The following is a 20,721-nucleotide window of genomic DNA, read 5'->3' as shown; positions in this document are numbered from 1 at the left end:
TCAGTCTCAAAACTCTCTCCCTGCCATTTTATAAGGTCTAGCCAGAATAAGAGAAATTTGTCCGCAAGCTTTTTTGCATTCATTTCATGGTTGAAGCAGAGAGCCATCACAGGTTTTTGTTTTTGTTGTTTTCCAGAACTGTGTCCTGTATGATCTATAGGGGGGCAAAATGTTCCCTTTTTATGGTTTTTTAAATACTTTGATAAATTTTAATAAATCCTTATCTATTGTTGTTCCTCTATATATTTATGAAACAGCCTGGGGGGTGGGACGTGTCCGGCTGTTCAAGTTGGAATAGGGCCAATCAGGGTGCAGCCAGCTTTGCCCTGATTGGCCCTGCCGCTGCAGCTCCTGCCCTCCGTCCCTCAACTCTAGCCTCTGTGCCCTCAGATGCCTCAGTGCCTGGAGTCAGCAGCAGGTAAGGGGAGGGCCTCCTAACAAGGACCTCCTGGCATGCTAGGCTGGGCCTGCTCATGAGGGCCTCCTGGCCTGCTGACTGCCTGCTAAGGAGCTAAGCCCTGCTAATGAGCTGCCGAGCCCCCACCTGCCCCACTTGATCTGGCTGCGAGCTGCTGCCCAAAGCCACCTTAAGCTGCCAAGCCAGGGGCCAGAGGAGGGGACCCTTTCAAGGCCCGTTCTTAGGAATGGGCTTTGAAGTTAGTTATTTATATGATATATATGTTGATACTTTTGTATCCCTCAGCCCCTTTGGCTCTCACCAGCATTCTGTTTCATACTGTGGCCAACCAGTTATTCTGGAGGACCAACAGCAGGGCATAGATGTCAAAGCCTTCCTTTGCTGTTGCCTTCTGGCACAGGTATTCAAAGGTTTAATGCCTCTGAACATGAAGGCTTCCTTTCATCACCATGGCTAGTAGCCACTGATGGATGACCAATAGAATAAAGTAATATTTCTTGCTCTCTTTCCTGAAGCTGTCGCCCAACATCTTTGTTGGGAGCCTTCTCAGTCCTATCCTGGGAGAGTGAGAAAAAGTTATCTATCCACTCTTTCTGCCCCATTCATATCTTTATAAACCTCCACTATGCCTATTTCCTAAACTAGAAAGTCCCAGTCTTTTTCATCTCCCTTTGTAGGAAAGGTGCTCCAGTCCCTTGATCATCTTTGGGTTGCCAACTCATTTCCTTTTTCCTGTACTGGTAATAAATTTGTTATATATAGGGAGAAAAATTGCACCCAGTATTCCAAATGAAGCCACTGCAGACACATGTATCCATGGTTTCTAGTGGGAAAGTTCTCTCTTTATGTGAATATGGTTTGAAGGTTACCTGTGTTGCAGGAAAGGAGTTTTGTATTCCCCCAACAAAATGATTATTGAGTGAAAGAAGGGAAACATTCCTAGGAGAGTGGCTAATATCAGAATTTCAATATGGTCTGATATCAGAGCAACAAACATGATCAGTGTGGAACACAAATTAATCATTTTGAGAATGTTATGTTCAGAAATATTCTAGGGTCAGAAAGATTATTTTATTTCTATGCAGATGGTATCTTTTTAACTAAAAAATGTAGTGTACTTGCTCACACATACTGCTTGCATGGGATACCAATCAACTTCTTTTTCTACAGTGATTTTTCAAACAAAGCAAGCAATTGCCTAGCAGCTTGGGTGAAGGGTTTTGTTTTCAAAAATTAATTACCAGAACACCTGTGTTTTTATGTTCGCATAGGTAGAAGAAGTAAATGAGCAGCTAAGAAAAGAGAGAGAAGAAGCAGATGCTCGTTTACGGCAAGCAGCAAAAAGTTCTGAGAAATCAACTGGTGGAAGTGGTGGTGGAAGCAAGAACTGGTCAGAAGATGACTTGCAGTTGCTTATTAAAGCTGTAAACCTCTTCCCTGCAGGGACTAATTCAAGGTATATATGCATATTGGCATTCAGTGTATTCATTCTAGGTATGCATAAATGTTGGCAGGAGTTCATTGTAATCCGTGGACATCTGGAAAGTCACAGTTTGGTCACACCTGATTTATTACATACGAATTTTCAGAAATCATCAAAGAAGAGATTTTCTATCTGTGGATCTTGATAAATCAGCTATCAATTAGGAGGCCTTTATTGGCATTTTTCTGCCCTAAAAGCATTTTTGTTTGTGGATTAAAAGATTCCCTGCATATGCCATGTTACTTTTTAACTGGTTGAAAGCGTGGGCATACTTTTTTCAGGAGTTTTTGTAAGCTTTTCTTTTCCTTTTGCACATGTAGGTGGGAAGTTATTGCCAATTATATGAATTTGCACTCTACTACTGGGATAAAGCGGACAGCAAAAGATGTCATCAACAAAGCAAAGAGCCTCCAGAAACTTGGTATCTTTATCTTTGTAAGATGGTCTGCATGCTTCTATTTTATGTACAACTGATTTGACCTGTCATTTTATAAACATAAACATATTTTGGCTGCCAATCCCCCCTCCCCCGTTAAATTGTGAAGGCAAATTCTATGGCATGTGGCTTGCCTGCATTGCTGGCCACCTGTTAATTCCTCCTCAGAGGGAGAGCATCAGGTGTGTAATGTGGGCAGACACTTGCACATGTACCTTGGTTTATGCTTTCTTAGAATTTTGGGAAGTATTCTGATGAACAGCTCATGTCCTGGATTTAAATGGAAACTTCCCTGCTACCCACTGCTGCCTGCTGTGCTCCCCGAAATGCAGTTCCTAGGGTCTGTAAAGCCCCAGGATTGTTTGGGTGAGGGGTGTTTGCAGGGGAATCTGACCTAGTGTAACCTGCTGCAGTAATACAGTTCAAAAATTCAGAGTACTCCAGAGATAAATCCCTGTGCTCACTAGAGGCAGGCAATTCAAGCATTGGCAGATGATACTAGGCTAAATGGCTCCCAAATCAAAGAGACAAAGGAAATGTTTGCAGTCTTGTTTGTGCTACTCATCAAGAGATGTTGCCTAGCCTGTGCATAATCCATTTTGCATTTGAGAAAGATGAAGAGGCAGTGAGTGTTAAATGCACACTTACAAATAATTGATCATGACCAAATTAAACCTGATTAGACATTCACTACGAGCCTCTTGTGGCGCAGTGTGGTAAGGCAGCAGACATGCAGTCTGAAAGCTCTGCCCATGAGGCTGGGAGTTCAATCCCAGCAGCCGGCTCAAGGTTGACTCAGCCTTCCATCCTTCCGAGGTCGGTAAAATGAGTACCCAGCTTGCTGGGGGGTAAATGGTAATGACTGAGGAAGGCACTGGCAAACCACCCCATATTGAGTCTGCCATGAAAATGCTAGAGGGTGTCACCCCAATGGTCAGACATGACCCATTGCTTGCACAGGGGATACCTTTACCTTTACCTTTTAGACATTTACTAATGATGGAAGCGGATTGCCTTTCAGTCACTTTCCCTGGCCTGTTATGGGACAAAAATGAAGAGTCCATGTGGTATAGTTGTTAGTGTTGAGCAAGGATCTCCCTCAGCAGCTTGTTGGGTGGCAACCTTAGTCCAGTCATCTAAACCTCACAGGGTTGTTGTGAGAATAAGATGGAGATGGAACCCTATAAATTTAAGTAAATAAAATAGACAAAGAAACCTAGTCCAGGATTCTTAGGGCAGAAGTTCTTATGGGGAAGCCTGCAGGGGATTCTCATAATTCAGCATAAAAGTCAAAACTTTAAAGAAAAACCTCTGTTTCTAAATATTCCATGAAGTTCTCTTACCTTTAAAAACAAGCTTGAGTTTCTAATTGCCAGTCCAATTTTTCTGTCAAATGTCCATTTGGGCCATGGCTTATTTTGTACTGAGATCAACTAATCAGTCTTTTCTTGTTCTCAGACCCTCATCAGAAGGATGATATCAACAAAAAAGCTTTTGATAAATTTAAAAAAGAGCATGGTGTTGTGCCACAGACAGAAATTGCTACACCATCTGAACGGTTTGAAGGTAAATATTGAAAGAACTCCTTTTCAGTATTTGGGGAAACCAGCTACTCCTAAATCACGCTTGATTAGAACTGTCCCTACCAAAAACTCTTTTGTATTTCATTGAGATCAAACTAGCAAGAACCAGGGCAGAATTTCTGTACTTCAGTGCCAATTTGAATTTTGTCTGTGGAAAATTACATCTAAATGAATTGAAGCTGTTGGGATGTCAGATGAGCTGTGATTCATTCCTAGAAGTAATACTCCCATAGTCCAGCGTTTGTAGAGATTTGGGCAGAAGGTGTGCCTGAAGATCATGCATCTCAGAAGATATAGAGCTTACTGAACTGCAGAAAAGGCTACTCATTTCCTCTGTCCCAGGAGCATGAACTAAAGGCAGCCATTTGGTGGGCTAGAAGGATTTCTGGGGATCCATCTTTCATTCAACACTTGTGTAACCATTTTTCATATTTATTGCATTTTCACTAGTACCATTTACAGACGCCTCTCCTTGGACCACAGAAGAGCAGAAACTTTTAGAACAAGCTTTGAAGACCTATCCAGTGAATACTCCTGAAAGGTGGGAGAAAATAGCAGCTTCTGTCCCAGGACGATCTAAAAAAGACTGCATGAAGCGATATAAGGTGAGCAATTGCTGCCCTCAGTTTTACTTTATGAATATATAAATGTAGTTAGATTATTATTTGAATACCAAAGCATTACTAGACATGAAGATAAGTCCTTAAAAGCATGCAAGTGTTCTCTTCTGCTTTTACTCTCTCTTAAGTGCAAGGACTTGTGACTAAAGTTAACAGTTGTTTGCTCAGAACCATCATTAGTGACTCTATGGCTCTAGATTACTCAAGATGGCGCAGCAACCCTGTGTACTTTTCCACAGCAGGATATAAACCATTAGTTTGGGACTGGCTGTGGTATATTCCTAGCTCCCAGGAGCATTTTACAGTAATACCATTGTGCCTCCAGACAACCTTAATTAGGGAAGTTCCAAGGGAATCTGTGCTGTTGAGTATAACTTCTTGTTAAGAGCCTCCTTAGTCATTAAAGGTGAGCAGGTAGGAAGAAGCATCATCACAAGAAAATCTGGCCAGTATGGGGACAGAGTCGGATACTGTGCTTGTGCTCCTCACTTCAGCAGGATGTTGCTTAGGTTAGAATCCAACCAGGGTGAATGTGCAGATCAGCAAGAGCAAAAAGGTCCAGAGTCCAGCCAGCTAGAAACAATTTAGCACTGGAAATTATCAGGACCTGCCCAGAAAGTGCTGTTAGTTAAAGGAAATTTAGTGTGAACAAGCTTCTTTCTCTTCTATTTTTAGGAACTTGTTGAAATGGTGAAAGCAAAGAAAGCTGCCCAGGAGCAAGTACTGAATGCTGCTAAAACTAAGAAATGAGATTCTCAATGACAATCTTAATGTGTTTTGTTTTATAATAAAAATGCAAATAACAACACTTGGTGTTTATTTGTTCTTTGGACAGTTTCACAGTTGTAGACTTGAGTGTACTTAATCATTCATTAGAACTTGCTGAAGCTTATAATCAGCTGAAGACAAAAAATGACAATGAATAAGGTTTTATATATTTTTTAAAAGACCCATCCATGTCCTTCCTCTTTATGCGCATTTGGCTTGCTACACATCAAGCCTCATTTTAATAGATGAAAAATAATGTTGCCAGTCTTCAGAGCTCCAGTCTCTGCCTCATCACCCAAAGAGTTCCTTCTGCTTTTAAGAGAACTTTGCAAATGAGTGCCTTGTTATTCTCGAAGCCAGTACATGCCACTGCGAAGTCGGTTGTAATCTGGGAGCTGTTCAATTGGGCCTAAAAATATAAAAACAAAAATATTCTTAGGATCAGAGAATAAACTTTTTTTAAAAAATGCCAGGTAGTAATGAAAAATAGCTTACCCACAGCAGCAACAGCAGGACACTTATCATAGGTATACTTGGTGCAAACATCCCTGATGGTTTGAGCATCAATTGCCTGAAATAAGAAGTACACTCCTGCTTAACTTCTGCCCATTTCATCTAATTTTACCATCCAGTTATCAAAGCAATCAATGTCAAATGGCGGCATGAATTAAATTCTGCATAAAAGCAATCCAAATTCTGCAACTTGTACATATTTTTTATTTTGCAGATTTTGCCATTCATGGGAAGAAGCAAAGAGCTGTACAGGATACTAAAACTCTATTTATGTAGCTCTATCTTGCCCCTCAGATTTCAGCAGGCATTGTTAACACACTTTCAAGGACAAGGGGTAGAAACCTGTTTTTGTTTGTTAAAGATGCAGCTACTATTCTTAATTGATGTAACCTTTTTAAAAAAATGCTCCTTACTTCAATTCTTGCTTCAAGTTCGGGAATTGGGATTCGACGATTGTAACATAACATTTGTCGTCCAATGTCTTCACAAATGGGAGTTGAACCTAAGATTACACACTCTTAGCATATATACAAATTTATTACTGATTTTTTTTATAATGGGGAAAAAACAATTATAATTCTTACCATCCAGTTGTAACAGCATATTCGTTTTCAGAAGATTCTTAGCACGGGCTACTTCACTGTCAGTAACACTGGTAGACAGCCGTACCCTGAAAGACAATGAGGTAAGTGAAAGAAGATTTGACATCACTGAAAGGACATTTTTGCTTACCGCTTTTGTTGACACTACACAGTCTTTTATTTTTATGCTTCACTGGGTTGACTTGGAATAACTAATAGGCATAACCCATGGAATCTCAACTGTAATATAGTGCAGCCATAGAATGCTGCTACATGGTGAGATGTCCACTTCCACCCTCAAGCAATTATTCAGAAATCCTTACCATTCTCTCTGAACAAAGTGCATCATATCCTCTATGGTAGCTGCTTCACAAACCATGTAGACACCCCACAGCCCAGTATCTGTGTAGCAGGTGTTGAAGGACTGGAAACTATGGCACAGGTTCCCATGACATGCAATTTGAGCAAGTTTGCTGGACAGATTCTGTAGAAACAAGATTGGGAATGTTTTAGATTGTAGAACAAGCCCTTCCGATAGTGCTATCGTCATAAAATCAGTAAGAATGTAATTTTAAAACTATTTTAAATATGTATATCCTTTCTGCCCCAGCTCCTATTATAAACTAATCTCTGCACACTACAGTTTAAACCCTAACAACGTCATCTTAAAGAGGAAGTGGAAGTCTGCTATGATTTGGTTTTCCATTTCAACCAAGGACATTACATGGCTTTCTCTACAATATCCTGAAAAAAAGCTTCAGCAAGTAGTTGATTCTGGGCTGAATAACAACAAAGATTTGAACAACAGATTAATGTCTAACAGAAGTCACCAGTAAGCTTAGTTTCACTATGAACAACCCCCCCCCCCCGAGTTTCTAAGTATGTTGAAAGGATCCAAATTAAGGAAACAATTTGACACAGTAACAATGCTTTATATGTGATCTCTGGACTACTCACCACCCCGCCTCCAAAGGAACGATCCCAGTTGCCTATCAGTGTATTTGCCACCATGAGAGGAATTGTGTCCGGGTGACACCAGCCAGCGGCTTCAACGGCTATTGCGATGTGTGCCAAAGGCATCTTATCATCCCGCACTCTGATCTGATCAAGAACCATTAATGCAGAGGTTAGAAATTCTTCATTAGCAATGTGACAAGCAAAAGGGACTGAAACTAAGGAGAGTGAGCAACTACTGCATTTCGACATGTAAGCAACTACAACAGTAACAGAGCTTTGATTGACACTTAAATAACCCCATGATAAAGTATAACTTCTGTAAAATGAGGTAAATTTACTATTGACTATGCTGCTCTTCCCCCCAATGGAGAACCAAAGCAGCTTGCACCTTTTTTTTTACATGTTTCCTTCACAAGCATGTAATGAGGTCAGTTAGGCTGAGGGTATGTCATTGGGCAAGCTTTCAACTGGGGACTTGAAGCTGAGTCTCCCAGATCCCAGCCGGATACTTTCACCATGCTACCACACAAGAGCCAAACCAGAGGAAATGCTGGGAGTTCAGTGAGTAGAGGTTGCAGAATTTTTGTTCTTTAAATATCAGGCATATGCTGGCCCAATTTTAACAAGAACAGTACTGTGGAGATGGTGTTCTTAAACTTTCCCCCATGCCAGTTTCCTGATCTAACACCCGCTCCATGTGTGCATGCTGCACAGGGCAAACAATGTACCTATGGGCCCATTTCACATATGGAAAATGAGGTAGAGATTTAAATCTATCCTCTTTCCCCCTGTGCCATTGCCCTGACCAGAATGACCTCCACTGCATAATTCATATTTGAAGGTGAGAAATCTAATATGAAGCCCAAGGGACCCACACACCCCAGGGACTGCCCCTTTTCTCTGCTGTAGTCTGATCCCTTTTCTATATACCTGTGTATAGTCCCCAAAATTATAGGAGCCTGAATTGAAGTGGCATCAAAAAAGCAATGTTTTCCTATCTCATGACTGTATAGGAAGTCTCCAGCCTTTCCCAATCACAGTAAGTTCTAACCCATAGATGCAACCATATCTGACTTCCAGATCACCCCAACAGAACGCTTTTGACACTCCAAATGCACAAGAGGGAAACCCCCCTCCAGAGTAAAGGTTTCACATATTTCCCCACCCCTTTCCCCAAAATTGCATTTCTATTATTTTCATTTTCATACTAAAGACCTGTTCTTTTCAGAATTCACAGAGTAAAAAGTCCCCTTCAGCCCTGAATTTTATAGGCACTGGAATCATCCTGCTCAACAGCTGGATATAGAATCTCCTTTCTGATGATCTAGCACTGATTTGTCCCTTCTAGTCAATTTCTTCAGGGAGATGGACAACCCCGCCCCATCAGGCTCATATGGCTTAGTTTCTTTTATTCTTAAGGTCTATTTCTCCACAGGTTGGCAGCCACTTTAGGGAAAGGTTTGCATTTTATTACTGTTACATTTCTGTGCTATATTTTTCATTACTTCTCTAGTATTTTGCACCAATTGTTTGGTTTCTTTTTCTATTAATCAAATAAAGGCACCCAGTTGTTTAAGTGTCTCCCCACCACCACCTTTGCTCATTTTTACAAGCATTTATCTGAATCTGCGCTTCCACATATATAGGCAATGCAGCCCCAAGTGCTGAAGTGCTCAAAAGAAAAGTGTTTGTTCTGTGGAGGCAGGGAGATGCCTCTGCATGTTACAACCCTGATACGTGTATATCTATACAGAATCTCTGGTGTCTTGATCCTCAGAGAAAAAACCTGTAACGGGGAGCCACTTCAAGAAAGAGCAGCCAGTAATCTATTACAGCCACTTAACACTCCTCTGAATCCCAGGTGTTGCTTTGAAACATGCTAATAGCCTCTACCTGCTTTTTGCAGCCCTTTCTGCAATGGAGGCTAGAGGCTCAGCTTACATGGTATCTTGTATTACTATTGCATTGGCAATTACTTTTCAAAATGCTGCTTTGTTAGGAAAAGATACCACGTCTCAACTTACTTCACTGCCCGTGAACCGGCAAGGGGGCAAGGCTGGTGCTCCTCCTTTCACCATAGATGGTAAGTTACCAAAGTGATACTTTGCTAAATCAAGCAATTCATCATGAGGGACTCCTAAACAATTGACATGAAACTGCATATTAGCAGGGGACACACAAATCATTTGAACCACAAATATTTCCATTTGGATGACAAAGCTACACTAATTTAACTACCATCCACCATTGATTACATACATGGCTTTCTTATAGCTCTTATATGCAGTTTAGCCAAAATTTTATTACTGAGGCTCCCACTTCTTGAAAAGGTATTTGAAAAGCACTGAGCACAAGGAAAATGTCATTAGTAAATCCATCTTTTTTAGGAGGTAAATATTCTAACATTTGGATTTATTTTATTTTTACCTCATTTATAACTTGCCTTTCTTTCCACTAGGGACACAAAGCAGCCTACAATGTTTTCTTCTCCATTTCATCCTCATAACAACCCTGTGAGGTGGATTAGGCTGTGGGTATGTGATTGGCTCAGGGTCACTTAACAAGAACGGGGATTCAAACCTGGTTCTCTCATATCCTAGAGACCTAGACCAATACTAACTACTACAACACACTTGTGATGTCCTAATCTCTAAACTGAAGCTACCACCATGCAGTACTACATCTTCACCTTTTGTTCTTTAAAGGCCTCTATGGTACCAACCATGGAGGGTTTCCTTATTTCTGCTACCAAAATAAAAATTATGCTTTACATACATACCTCCAGCAGCAGCCAGTACCATTCTTGGACCTTTGTAGTGTGTTGTTATATATTCCACCAAGTCATTACGCGTTATGGACCTGTAAAAGGTTCAGAAAACAATGAAAGAAAAAATATAAAAGCAAATATGGTGCACATTAAATGGTTAAGGATTTAACCTGACCTGAGGACCTTGAGTGATAGGGGATCCAAATGGAATTCTTCAGTTGAGAGTTTAATTTAGCAGTTGACAGTTAACAGAAACTGGAGCAGACTGGGAGAGGATCAAGAATGATCAGAAGTTAGAGAAGTGGGACACATAGGCCATCCCTGTCAAGACTGAGGGGAAAAGCTCCTAATGAAGGGCAGGGGATCCTACCAAGTCTGAGGAAAATAAAAGATAGGGGTGATCTCTAGCCAGTAGATAAGGAAAAAAACTGGAATTTGTGTGAAGGTTCCTGTCTTCACCAACTTTAATATCTGTTAGACCAAAAAGCTTATGCTAGTTTATGTTAAAAACTGCCAAAACATCCCTCCCCTCAAGTGTCAAAGACCTATCTGAACAACAGAGTTACTTTTTTGTGACAAATTATCTGATGTTTCTTTATAAAGATACCTCATTCCTGTTGCCTGTTCACCTCATAAATCCTAAACCTATTTCCTGCCTGACCATTTCCCCTCAAAATGAAATAAAGTTTGTTATTTTTGATGTACCACTAGTCTCTTGTTGTCATTATCAGACCAAGTCAAGAAGGATTTTAATTTGTCCCTTCAATTCCGTAGGCTAGGTCAACATCTGACAATATACATTCAAATGACTGGGTGGGACAGCTAGAGCAAAACAAAGAAGAAAAAATGGGAAGAGCAAGATAAAGGGAAATTCTGTGAAGAAGGGTGAAATTGCCCTAGCATGTAATAAACAATGTGTGCTAGAGTGTTGTAGTAGTTAGTACTGGTCTAGGATCTAAGAGACCTAGATTTGTTGGCTATCCATAGTAACTGGCTGGCCATTAAGTTGGGATGCTGGAGTAGAACCACCACTGGTTAGATGCTGCAGGACTCTTTTTGTGTTCATAAAGTGGCTGATGCTAATTTAATGTTGGCAACAGTAGTACAATGCATCATGTGCATATATTTAACATAATAAGGAGCCATGGTTTGCCACTTTAAAAGAATCCAGTAGATGTGCAGTCCAGTCTATGACCATTACAATAAGCAGCATGCACTGATGTGAACATGAATGTGCCTCTTTACTCACTAGGCACAGGTTCCTGGGCAAAAACAGTGCTAGGAACTCTGTGGTTATAGCCAAATTCCATTAAAATGACCATTACAAGAGATTAAGCTATGTTATATTAGCAAAACTAGCTGAATTTCATGAAGCATTTTTACACATCTGTGTTGCCTGTCCCGTTACGTCACAGGGAAGAGGGGCAGAGGATGAACTATGTGGGGAAGGGGACCTGACAATTATGCCACTCTAATTGTGGAACAATATATAAAGATAGCTGCTTTTCAGATACTGAAAGCCAGCATATATATACTGTAAATAAATATATAGAACAAACCATATTGTGGCACTACCTGGCATTTAATAATAGAAATATTCATTTCCTGGAAGAATTGCATTTTTCTAGATACAAAATACACAAGAGTGCTTGAAATATGCTACATTCCTGCAAGAAAAGCAATTGCTAGAAGAAAGATATGAGTCTCATATAAGAGCAAGTGTTCTTTTAATTTGTATCCACATACATATCCATGCAGAAAGGCCCTAACATGATGCTTTTGCAACAATGGTGAGACATACTTGATATTTTCTGTGGGACCTAAAATAGTCCGTCCTAGTGCGGTGTCCCGATAAGCTGTGGCATGAAGATAATCAAAGACTACTTCCTGCAAATTGGTCTCAACTTCCTGCATCTCTCGAAGGATCACACCACGCTCCCGCTCAATTTCAGCCTCCCCAAGCGTGCTATTCTGTATGATGTCAGCAAGTATCTCCACAGCTGCAGGAATAGGTGACAAAGAAATAATGATGGCAACAGAGAACATTTTAAGGTCTCTTCACTATGTCCTTAACAACTATCAAAGTAGTTTCATGCAGTACAGTCCTACATACTCTGCATCCTTTGAACTCAACTGGACTAGAATTGCACTAGTGGCCATATACCAAATAAACGGTACTATATGAGTGAAGGGGTATGCATAAGAGATCTGCGTATCACCCTCTTATCCTATCACTAGGTAGGATGGACTTCTCTTTGTGTCTTCAAATAGTGTGCCCTGATCCTAGACCCACTGGCAGCATAATAGTAGCCACTGGCCCCATTTTTCAGGCACAAATCCCAGGTGGTGGTTGTAGCACCAGAGAGGGATACTTGTGTTGCATTAGCGGGTCGGGGAGAGATTTAGGATGGATGGTGCTGTGGATTTTAGCAGATGGAAAGGAGAGAGAAAAGTTAGTATACCCTCCATGCACAGGAGATGTCCCTGAAGATGAAAGCAAAGCCAGAGAGCCAGCATGCTGTAGTGGTTAAGAGTAGTGGCCTCTAATCTGGAGAATTGGGTTTGATATCCCACTCTTCCACATTCAGCCAGCTGGGTGATGTTGGGCTGCTTACAGTTCTCTCAGAGCTCTCTCAGCCTCATCTATGTCACAGGGCGTCTGCTGGGGGGAAAGGTAGGTGATTTTAATTTGCTTTGAGTGTCCTTTGGGTAGTACCCCAGCTCTTCTTCTTCTTCAGATGGCTCTACTCTGCAAGCTGGACATAGGTATAGACCTCTCTCTCTCTCTCTCTCTCTCTCTCTCTCTCTCAGCCAAATAACCTTTGCGCTCAAATATATTAAAAATATTTATAAAGCAATAAAAAACAGCAGGGAGTGATACAGGTCACACACATAATATAAGTTAACTATGTTCTAACATCCAAAGACCTAACACATTTCCACCTATATAGGTCTTCATCAGAGGTCAATATTAAGTTTTTATATCATTTTTCCATCACCAGGGTGGTAAACCAACCTCTCTATTCAAGTGGAGGTCCCTTGCATATCCACTGGATGTTAAATATTCTTATACAAATAAGAGTATTTCAAGGGGCTGTGTGCTCTTGTGTGCCTATCACACAAGACATGATAAAAATATACTGTATAGCTAGAAGAATGGAATAAGTTTTATATGATAATGAATGTATACTGGAGCACAGAGTATCACCTCCTTCCTAAATTTCTTCAATCAAAAATGTTGTAGCTTTGAAAGGAGTTTATTTTCAGTAAGTCTGCCAAGGGTAGCTAACTTTCATTGCTAGATTATAAAACCTATCGTTGGAAAACTGATCATGGTTCCAGTCCTGAACACATATCACTAGGAAAAAAAAACAATGAAAATTACCAGTGAGGACTCCCAGCAGCTACTACTAAGCAGATAATGTGACTGTAAACTTACCATGTCAGAAACAGGAAGAAGGAGTAGGTCATAATTTAGAAAGTCAGGAAATCATACAGAGATAAAATATTACATAATTTTGAACTGTGGGGACCAATTCTTGAAGACTTTCAAATCTGTAAAATGGCCTCGGTGCCAATAACATTTTATAAAATGCCAATGAGCAGGGTTATGAAAATAGCGAGGACAGCATCAACGCTTGTTTGTATAATGTAGACAAAACCAAGATCAGTTTTAAGGTCAAGTTGATCTCTATCCATTTAGAAGGTAACTAAGCTCACCAAATTAAAGGTACTAAGAATGGCTTCACACATTATGTTTTTAGGGGTGCAAATCTATACATATTTAACTGGGCTTTTTTTTTTGCCATCAAGTAACAGGGACATCAAGTAACAGATATTCAGAGGTAGTTTGCCATTGCATGCCTTCATGTCACAATCCTGCTATTCCTTGGAGGCCTCCCTTTCAAACACTAACCAGGCAATGAAAGACAGGCAAACACCACACTACCAGCCTTCTGTTAACCCACTGTAATGAACCACAGCTTTAAAAGTAACATGGAAAAGTACAACATGGAGTGGAAGAAGGCCTCATCATATGCAAGCCCTTATAAACCCAGTTGATGTCTATAGAATCTCTTTTTAAGGTTAATGTCTTCAGAAAAATTACAACTCTCAGGAGTTATTACCTCTGGGCAAGTCTTTTGAAAAAGCCTTTGCATAATAGACAGTTTGTTCTCTTGATGTATAAGCATTCAGGTGAGCTCCCATGTTTTCAATTTCTAGTTCTAGGTCTAATTGAGACCTCTTTTTTGTTCCCTGTAATTTAGAGAGAAAGAATTAGTTCAGCTCTGGATGACAAGAGAACAAAAGAGTCAAATGACTTTGGTGGAAAAGGAAGAAACATGTTAGGAATGGGATAGTCACCCTGCAAGTTTCTTGCAGGTTTCCACTTGTTTGATTCTAAGGCAGAACAATACAATTCCTCCGGAATGCCTCAGAAATAAAATGAAACCCCAGAGCAGCATAAAAGGCTGGCCCTCGGTTATAACATAGGCCCTGCATGCAGAGAGGCAGGCAGAAAGCTGTCCCACAGAACATGTTCAATTTCCAAAGCAAATTATTAACAATTTTTATTTATTTTAATTTAAAAAAATCTTCTGCCTTCTGGTTCAAGGCAGCTTACAATAAGAATTAAAAGCATTTCCATTTAAAAGCAGAATAAAATAACAAACCCTAAAACTCTGAATGGATACAGCTGCCAAAACAACATGGGGCAAGCTCTGCAGGTTCAAAGTTGCAATTCATGTTTTGCCAGGGGATTATTTCTAGGTCTTGCATGAAATAGTATGTGCACATTTTATCCATTACTAATGGAAAGGTGGGGTGGGGGAGAAAAAAAACAGGAATACACATAACAATCCAAATTTTGACCTCACCTGGTTGGCCATGCAGTTCCAATCAAAATCACAGCTAAAATGCATATGCCTCCTCTCTCATTATATCCCAACATGGCAAACAGCCTTCTCTACTTTTCTAGAGAATATAATGATGGCCATAAATATAGGTACCCCTAAAAGGTGATTAGACAGATTCATGGAGAGAGTGTGCTGGTTTTTTATACCCTGCTTTTTGCTAACCAAAGGAGCTTCAAAATAGCTTAAAATCACCTACCCTTCCTCTCCCCACAACAGACACAATGTGAGGTAGGTGAGGCTGAGAGAACTATGACTGGCTCAGGGTTACCCAGCTGGCTGCATATAGAGGAGTGAGGAATCAAACCCAGTTCTTCAGTTTAGAGGCTGCTACTCTTAACCACTACACCATGCTGGCTCTCAGGACAGGCCTATCAGTAGCTATTAACCAGGGTGACTAAAGGGAACCTCCATGTTCAGAGGCAGTAAACTTGAATCCCAGTGCTGGGAGGTAACGTCATGGAAAGGCCTTAGCCTCTGTGCCCTGTTGCTGGATTTCCAGAGGAAATGAATGGCCATTGAGTGAGACAAAATGCTGAACTAAATGGATCACTGGTCTGATCTGTTAGGGCTCATCTTGTATTTTGCAAATCCATCCTGCTGAGCACACTGCTACATTCCACACAGGAACATGGGTCTCTAGCAAGCTCTGTCTCCCCATGCACTCTGTTATGATAGAGGCAGATCTTCCTAGGGACTGCCAAACAATGCTATCAGCCACATGCACTCCATCTAGCAGAGGTCCCCCACAGAAGAAATTACAGAATCAGTCACATGTAGGCTGTAGAGTAAATAGTTACCTCTTCCCTTAGCATTAAGTCACCTTAAATGTCTCAAATCATTAAACATTTTATACAAGGTTATTTAACCTTATTTGGAAGAAGACCTAAATTGCCTACAAGATCTCCTGCATTAAAGATAAATTAATATTTCAGTCCAAATGCAAAACTGTTTTGAAGACTTGCCTTAAAAGCCATGTGCTCCAGGAAGTGGGCGGTACCATTGTTTTTCTCATTCTCGTATCTGCTTCCAGCATCAATCCAAAGTCCCACCTCAATCAAAACAAATTATTAGTCTTATAAACTGATGCGGGAGAAAAAATGACTGCTTCCAAAATTCTGAGGAAAGGAGCTGTTCATTTTGCTCAAACACATGACAGCTTAATTTAAGATGTTTTACATCCAAGAGAGAGAAAATGGAGAGTCAACTAGACATGCAATCTGCTCTCAGCCTGACCAAACATCAGACATACCTCAAGATACTATTATTATTATTATTATTATTATTATTATTATTATTATTATTATTATTATTATTATTATTATGTGTTTTTGATGCTGACCAAATGACGTCTCCTATCACCACCAATACAGGATGCTGCTCTTTCCATAGAGGTCCTTATTCCCAAGAGAGCAGGCATAAAGGTACCCTTGAACAGTCAGCAAAGATGGGTTATAGGGCACCCTTACAGAAGGGAACTGACAGAGAATTGGCAGCAAAAGCACAGAAAGCTGCAGGATGTGAAATCGATTCTCTCCCCATTTTGGAAAATCTTCATTTTTTTACATGAGTGGCATGGTACTCAGCTCTGGTACTAGACTGGGCCCGGCTGTTGGTCATCATCCTTGGCTGTTTTAACACCAATCTTGATCGGAACCCATAGTGGTGATGGGGGGCTTTGAAGCGTCAAGTAAGGTTACATATTATATCGTTACCTCCTTGTTGACTGTAGATTGTGAATGTTTAGGATTATGGGGTTGTATTTTATGATGTATTTAGGTGATGTTGTATTTTATGAAATATGAACCGCCTCAAACCAGTTTACTGAGAGCAGCGGTATAAAAAGTCAAAAATAAATAAATAAACTGTTGCTACGCCACCTTTCACATCATCTACATCAGTGGTCCCCAACCCCCGGTCCAGAGACTGGGACCAGTCCGTGAATCAGTCGGTACCGGGCCGCAGCTCCTCCTCGTCCTCCTTCCCGGCTGCTGCCTTGGGGGCTGCCCTGCCACTCTGCCACCGGCCGCCATGGCTGAGGCTCCCCCTCGGTGTGGCACTGTGTAGCTGCTGCTGGCAGTGCCCCCCAGTGTGCGGCAGGAAGTCAAGGGTGCCAGCAGGAAAGCAAGTGGAGCAGGGGCTCAGGCGGTGGCAACGTCCCTCAGCAAAAGACTGCCCCCCCCAGGCCTCAGTAAAATTGTCAAGCGTTGACCAGTCCCTGTGATAAAAAGGTTGGAGACCACTGATCTACATTAGCCATCACCTGTAGCTATCAAAAGCTACTCATCTTTTGCAGACTCCCCTTGAGAAACACATGCATACCTGACAAAGTGCAAAGAGGTATGTTACCATTGTGCACAAAGAATGTGAACGAGCTCTCTCCTGCAACCTCACTAATGTTGCATACCAGGCTCAGTCAGGTATGGCAGTTCCATGGCAGCTGAAATGGCTTTGGGAGAGCGTACAGGCAAGTCAGCCCAGGGACCGCCCCCCCATTTGAGTAGGCTACATTATTAGCCATCGATGGTGGCTGTCACTGGTATATCACCCTGGTCTCTTCTGCTGCACTAGTCTGATATAGATAAAATTTTATTATAATTATTATTATATTCAAAATAAGACACCAACACTAGAATACCACTTAGGTTGCAACAGCAGCTAGTGAGCTCCATGACTGACTGCTTCCCCGCTGATGTAGCAATCCAGACCTTCATACAAACTTTTAAATTATTCTTCTACATAAAATGAGGGAAGAGAAGGCAGCACAGTCCCGCCTGATCTTGTCAGCTCTTGGAAGAGAAGCAGGATTGGTGCTTCAATGAGAGACTGCAAAAGAAGGCAATGGCAAACACATCTCTATTCGCACTTGCTTTGAAAGCCTTCCGTTGGGGTTGCCATAAGTCGGTTGCAACTAAATGGCACGTATGTACAAAACCCCAAAAAACTTACATTAATGCATTCTGTGTAAGAGGAGTAAACTGTAGCTACCCTAGCAGCCCAATTCTGAACAATTCTGAGAAACAAATATCACTGGGAATAATATTTTCAAAGCTTTCTTAATTAAACAATATTGGTAAAAAAAAATCACAGATGGTGGTGGAAGAGGGGAAGCTTTTCACTCACAACTGTAACCTACTGTGCATGTGGAAAGTCCAGAATCTTCAGAAGCGACTCTTAAGCCATTTTCCAGGGATAACACTTTTGTCTCAGGAACATTGACAGCAATCTGGGGTACTTCTTTGGTAACTATGTATTTGCTTCTTCCAAGATGTACCAACTGTGGGGCAAGACACACCACCGCCTTGTGAGAACCATGCAACAAAAACACGTGCCTACACTTATACAAAAATAAGATTCATTACGAAGAATATGTGAGAGACTGACAGTCTGGGTATTTATTATCTAACCATGCAAGAAAGTTCCCGAGTCACCAGCAGTGATTTTACTTTAGCCAGCACTGATTTCTACAGAGGGAGGAAGCAAGGGGACCAGTTCAACTTGTACCAGTTTATGGTTAGCCTACTTGAAAGCCTCAGTTTGTGTTCAAGGCAGTGGGGTTAATGACCATTTATGCACTGGGAACTTCACTGCCCCAGCTCCCATTCAGGAGCACAAATCAGGGGCGGATGAGGTGGACCGGGCCAAATACTCCCCTGTGTGAGTGCAGGAAGAGGTGGAGCAACCTGACATGATTAAAACTCCAGCCTGCAGTCTGGCATGAAACCTCCAGTGCGTAAACAGTCAATGTCTGGACCAGACTTTTGTAATCCCAGAATTATGAAGTATAAAGAGCATTTATTACATATAGCCAAGGCCATTACAATCAAACACAACAAGCATAAAACATATATAATGAATAACATTACTAAAATATCCAGAATTAAAAATATTCAGCAAGTTAAAATATTTCACTCTGGATACTGCTTTTGCTTGTATTTTCTTATCCGCCAGAGCAAACAATTACACCCTGTATGAAACAATCAAGTCAGTATTTCAGAGCAGAAATAAGAGTAATTGCTTCTGAGGAAATGTTTTAGCCCTTTAAACGTACTGTAAGAAATGTGGTTCTGGTCTCTATGTAAAGAAGACAGGAGAGAATATCATGGGGTAAATCCTCTTGAACCAGAGCTCTGCATATACAAAAGCTCAAAGCAATTGTTTTTCAGGAATATCAACCATCAAGTAAAGCTGTTGGCATCGTCTCAGACTGAATAGTTGTAAAAGCTATTCTGATACTATGAAGAATAATGCTGGACAGATAGGAGGGTCTAATGTGGTCTATTTCAAAAAATTTAAACCAGAAAAAAATTGTTGCTGGAGAATGATACTAGCATCACACTTGAATACTGCATCATGAATACTGAGGCTGGTTATAGGAACAACTGTGAGCATCATCCAAGATGGAGTAGCAGTGAAGCATATTGTTATGAACAAGCATCTTTATGCATCATCATGAGACATTTCCTGCAGAGTAGACTAGTATCCCTTGCTTTTCCTCATAATCTAAACATGACAACATGTGCATGGGCCCTGACATAGGGCAAACCAAGTTCTGCATGCATTGGGGCTGCTGGCCTACCTCTGGGTACGGCTAAAATCCTATTTTTAAAAGATATTTTAAATGGATTCCAGTTTTGTGACCAGGAAATTGTTTTGTCTCCAAACCTTCACTCCATGCAGAAGTTGCAGGCCAGCCTTACGGTATAATTTCAGAGGTGAGTCAATCAAGAACCCCCCCCCCCTTAATGCTGTAGATTTTCAGAACAGCACCTATGGTTCTTAAAACTGTGAATCTGGTGACCATCAGCAGAGCCCTCCCCCAGACATACTTCTTGATAAAGGTTAGAACAAGACATTCAAAGATGCTGCATTGGTCTTCTGGAGAGTATCAATAATCCAGTGGATTTACATTCTTTTTCTGAACACCATCACATTGCTCTTTGCAATTTAAGGCCTCTTTTGTGCAAAAGTTGCCTAGCCTTTAGAGAAACCATTTACGGCTAATAAAACCATATAAAAGTAGCATATAAAAGGGAAAAAGTATTAAAAATGGGGTGGGGCAGTTTTAGGAGGCACTGACAGAAATCAAGCCCTCTTTCTATCACCTACAGCGGGAACTATAATTCTCAACACCCAGTGTGTACGGGACTGTCTCTGGCGGGCCGTCATTAATCGCATCAAAGTTGGGGGGAGAAACCAAAAGAGAGGCCCAAAGTCTAGCAACAGTGCGTCTCACGAAATCCCATACGGAAATAAATGTTCAATAAAAATTTGAGTCCAATGGCACCTTTAAAGCCAACAAATATTTATTCAAGGCGTGAGCATTCCCACTTCCTCTGACAGCAGTTACTCTTTAAGCCAGGTGCTCTGGACTTCTGGAAGCCCCGCGCAGGTTGCAGCCAGAGGACTACGTGTCCCAGCATGCCAAGCGCCACCGCTTCAATGGTAGAACTGGGAAGCAACTTTTCTTTCCCTCGCCTCCGATCAGGGCCCGCTGAGACAGGCTGAGGGTGGCTCTTCACTCACCCGCTTCACTGAGCTCCGCGCGAAGAGGGGGCCCGAGGAACCCCACAGGAGGCGCCTGCCGGCTTGGCAAGCCACTGAAGCGACGGCCGCCGCCATCTTACTGCAAGGGTGGCTGAGGAGGTCGGACTGGGAGCGCTTCCGGGGGGAGGCGGATGG

At 41.3% G+C, this 20,721-nt stretch overlaps 2 protein-coding genes across 4 annotated transcripts in view; one reads left to right on the top strand and one right to left on the bottom strand.

Moving 5' to 3' along the window:
* Positions 1-5,348, top strand: part of DNAJC2 (DnaJ heat shock protein family (Hsp40) member C2) — a 27,806-nt gene extending 22,458 nt beyond the window's left edge. For 2 of the 3 annotated variants that reach the window (XM_077338091.1, XM_077338092.1), the window contains exons 13-17: positions 1,690-1,874; positions 2,222-2,322; positions 3,796-3,903; positions 4,371-4,525; positions 5,216-5,348. In XM_077338091.1, the coding sequence (XP_077194206.1) occupies positions 1,690-1,874; positions 2,222-2,322; positions 3,796-3,903; positions 4,371-4,525; positions 5,216-5,290 (624 nt within the window). In that variant the 3' untranslated portion in view covers positions 5,291-5,348. Of the gene's footprint in view, positions 1-1,689; positions 1,875-2,221; positions 2,337-3,795; positions 3,904-4,370; positions 4,526-5,215 lie in introns of all 3 variants that reach the window. The other variant, XR_013231093.1, reaches the window with a different exon arrangement.
* Positions 5,308-20,721, bottom strand: PMPCB (peptidase, mitochondrial processing subunit beta). Its single transcript, XM_077338094.1, has 13 exons — positions 20,566-20,721; positions 18,176-18,316; positions 16,005-16,091; positions 14,254-14,383; positions 11,928-12,126; positions 10,139-10,218; positions 9,384-9,496; positions 7,360-7,503; positions 6,726-6,886; positions 6,406-6,491; positions 6,235-6,323; positions 5,804-5,879; positions 5,308-5,717 (listed from the first exon to the last, which is right to left on the bottom strand). The coding sequence occupies exons 1-13, from the start codon at positions 20,659-20,661 to the stop codon at positions 5,653-5,655; spliced, it is 1,467 nt and encodes a 488-aa protein (XP_077194209.1). The 5' UTR covers positions 20,662-20,721; the 3' UTR covers positions 5,308-5,652.

Source organism: Paroedura picta, chromosome 5 (genome assembly GCF_049243985.1).
Source record: "Paroedura picta isolate Pp20150507F chromosome 5, Ppicta_v3.0, whole genome shotgun sequence".
Taxonomy (NCBI): Eukaryota; Metazoa; Chordata; class Lepidosauria; order Squamata; family Gekkonidae; genus Paroedura; species Paroedura picta.
Note: the sequence above shows the minus strand (reverse complement) of the source record. Positions and strands in the feature narration are given on the sequence as shown.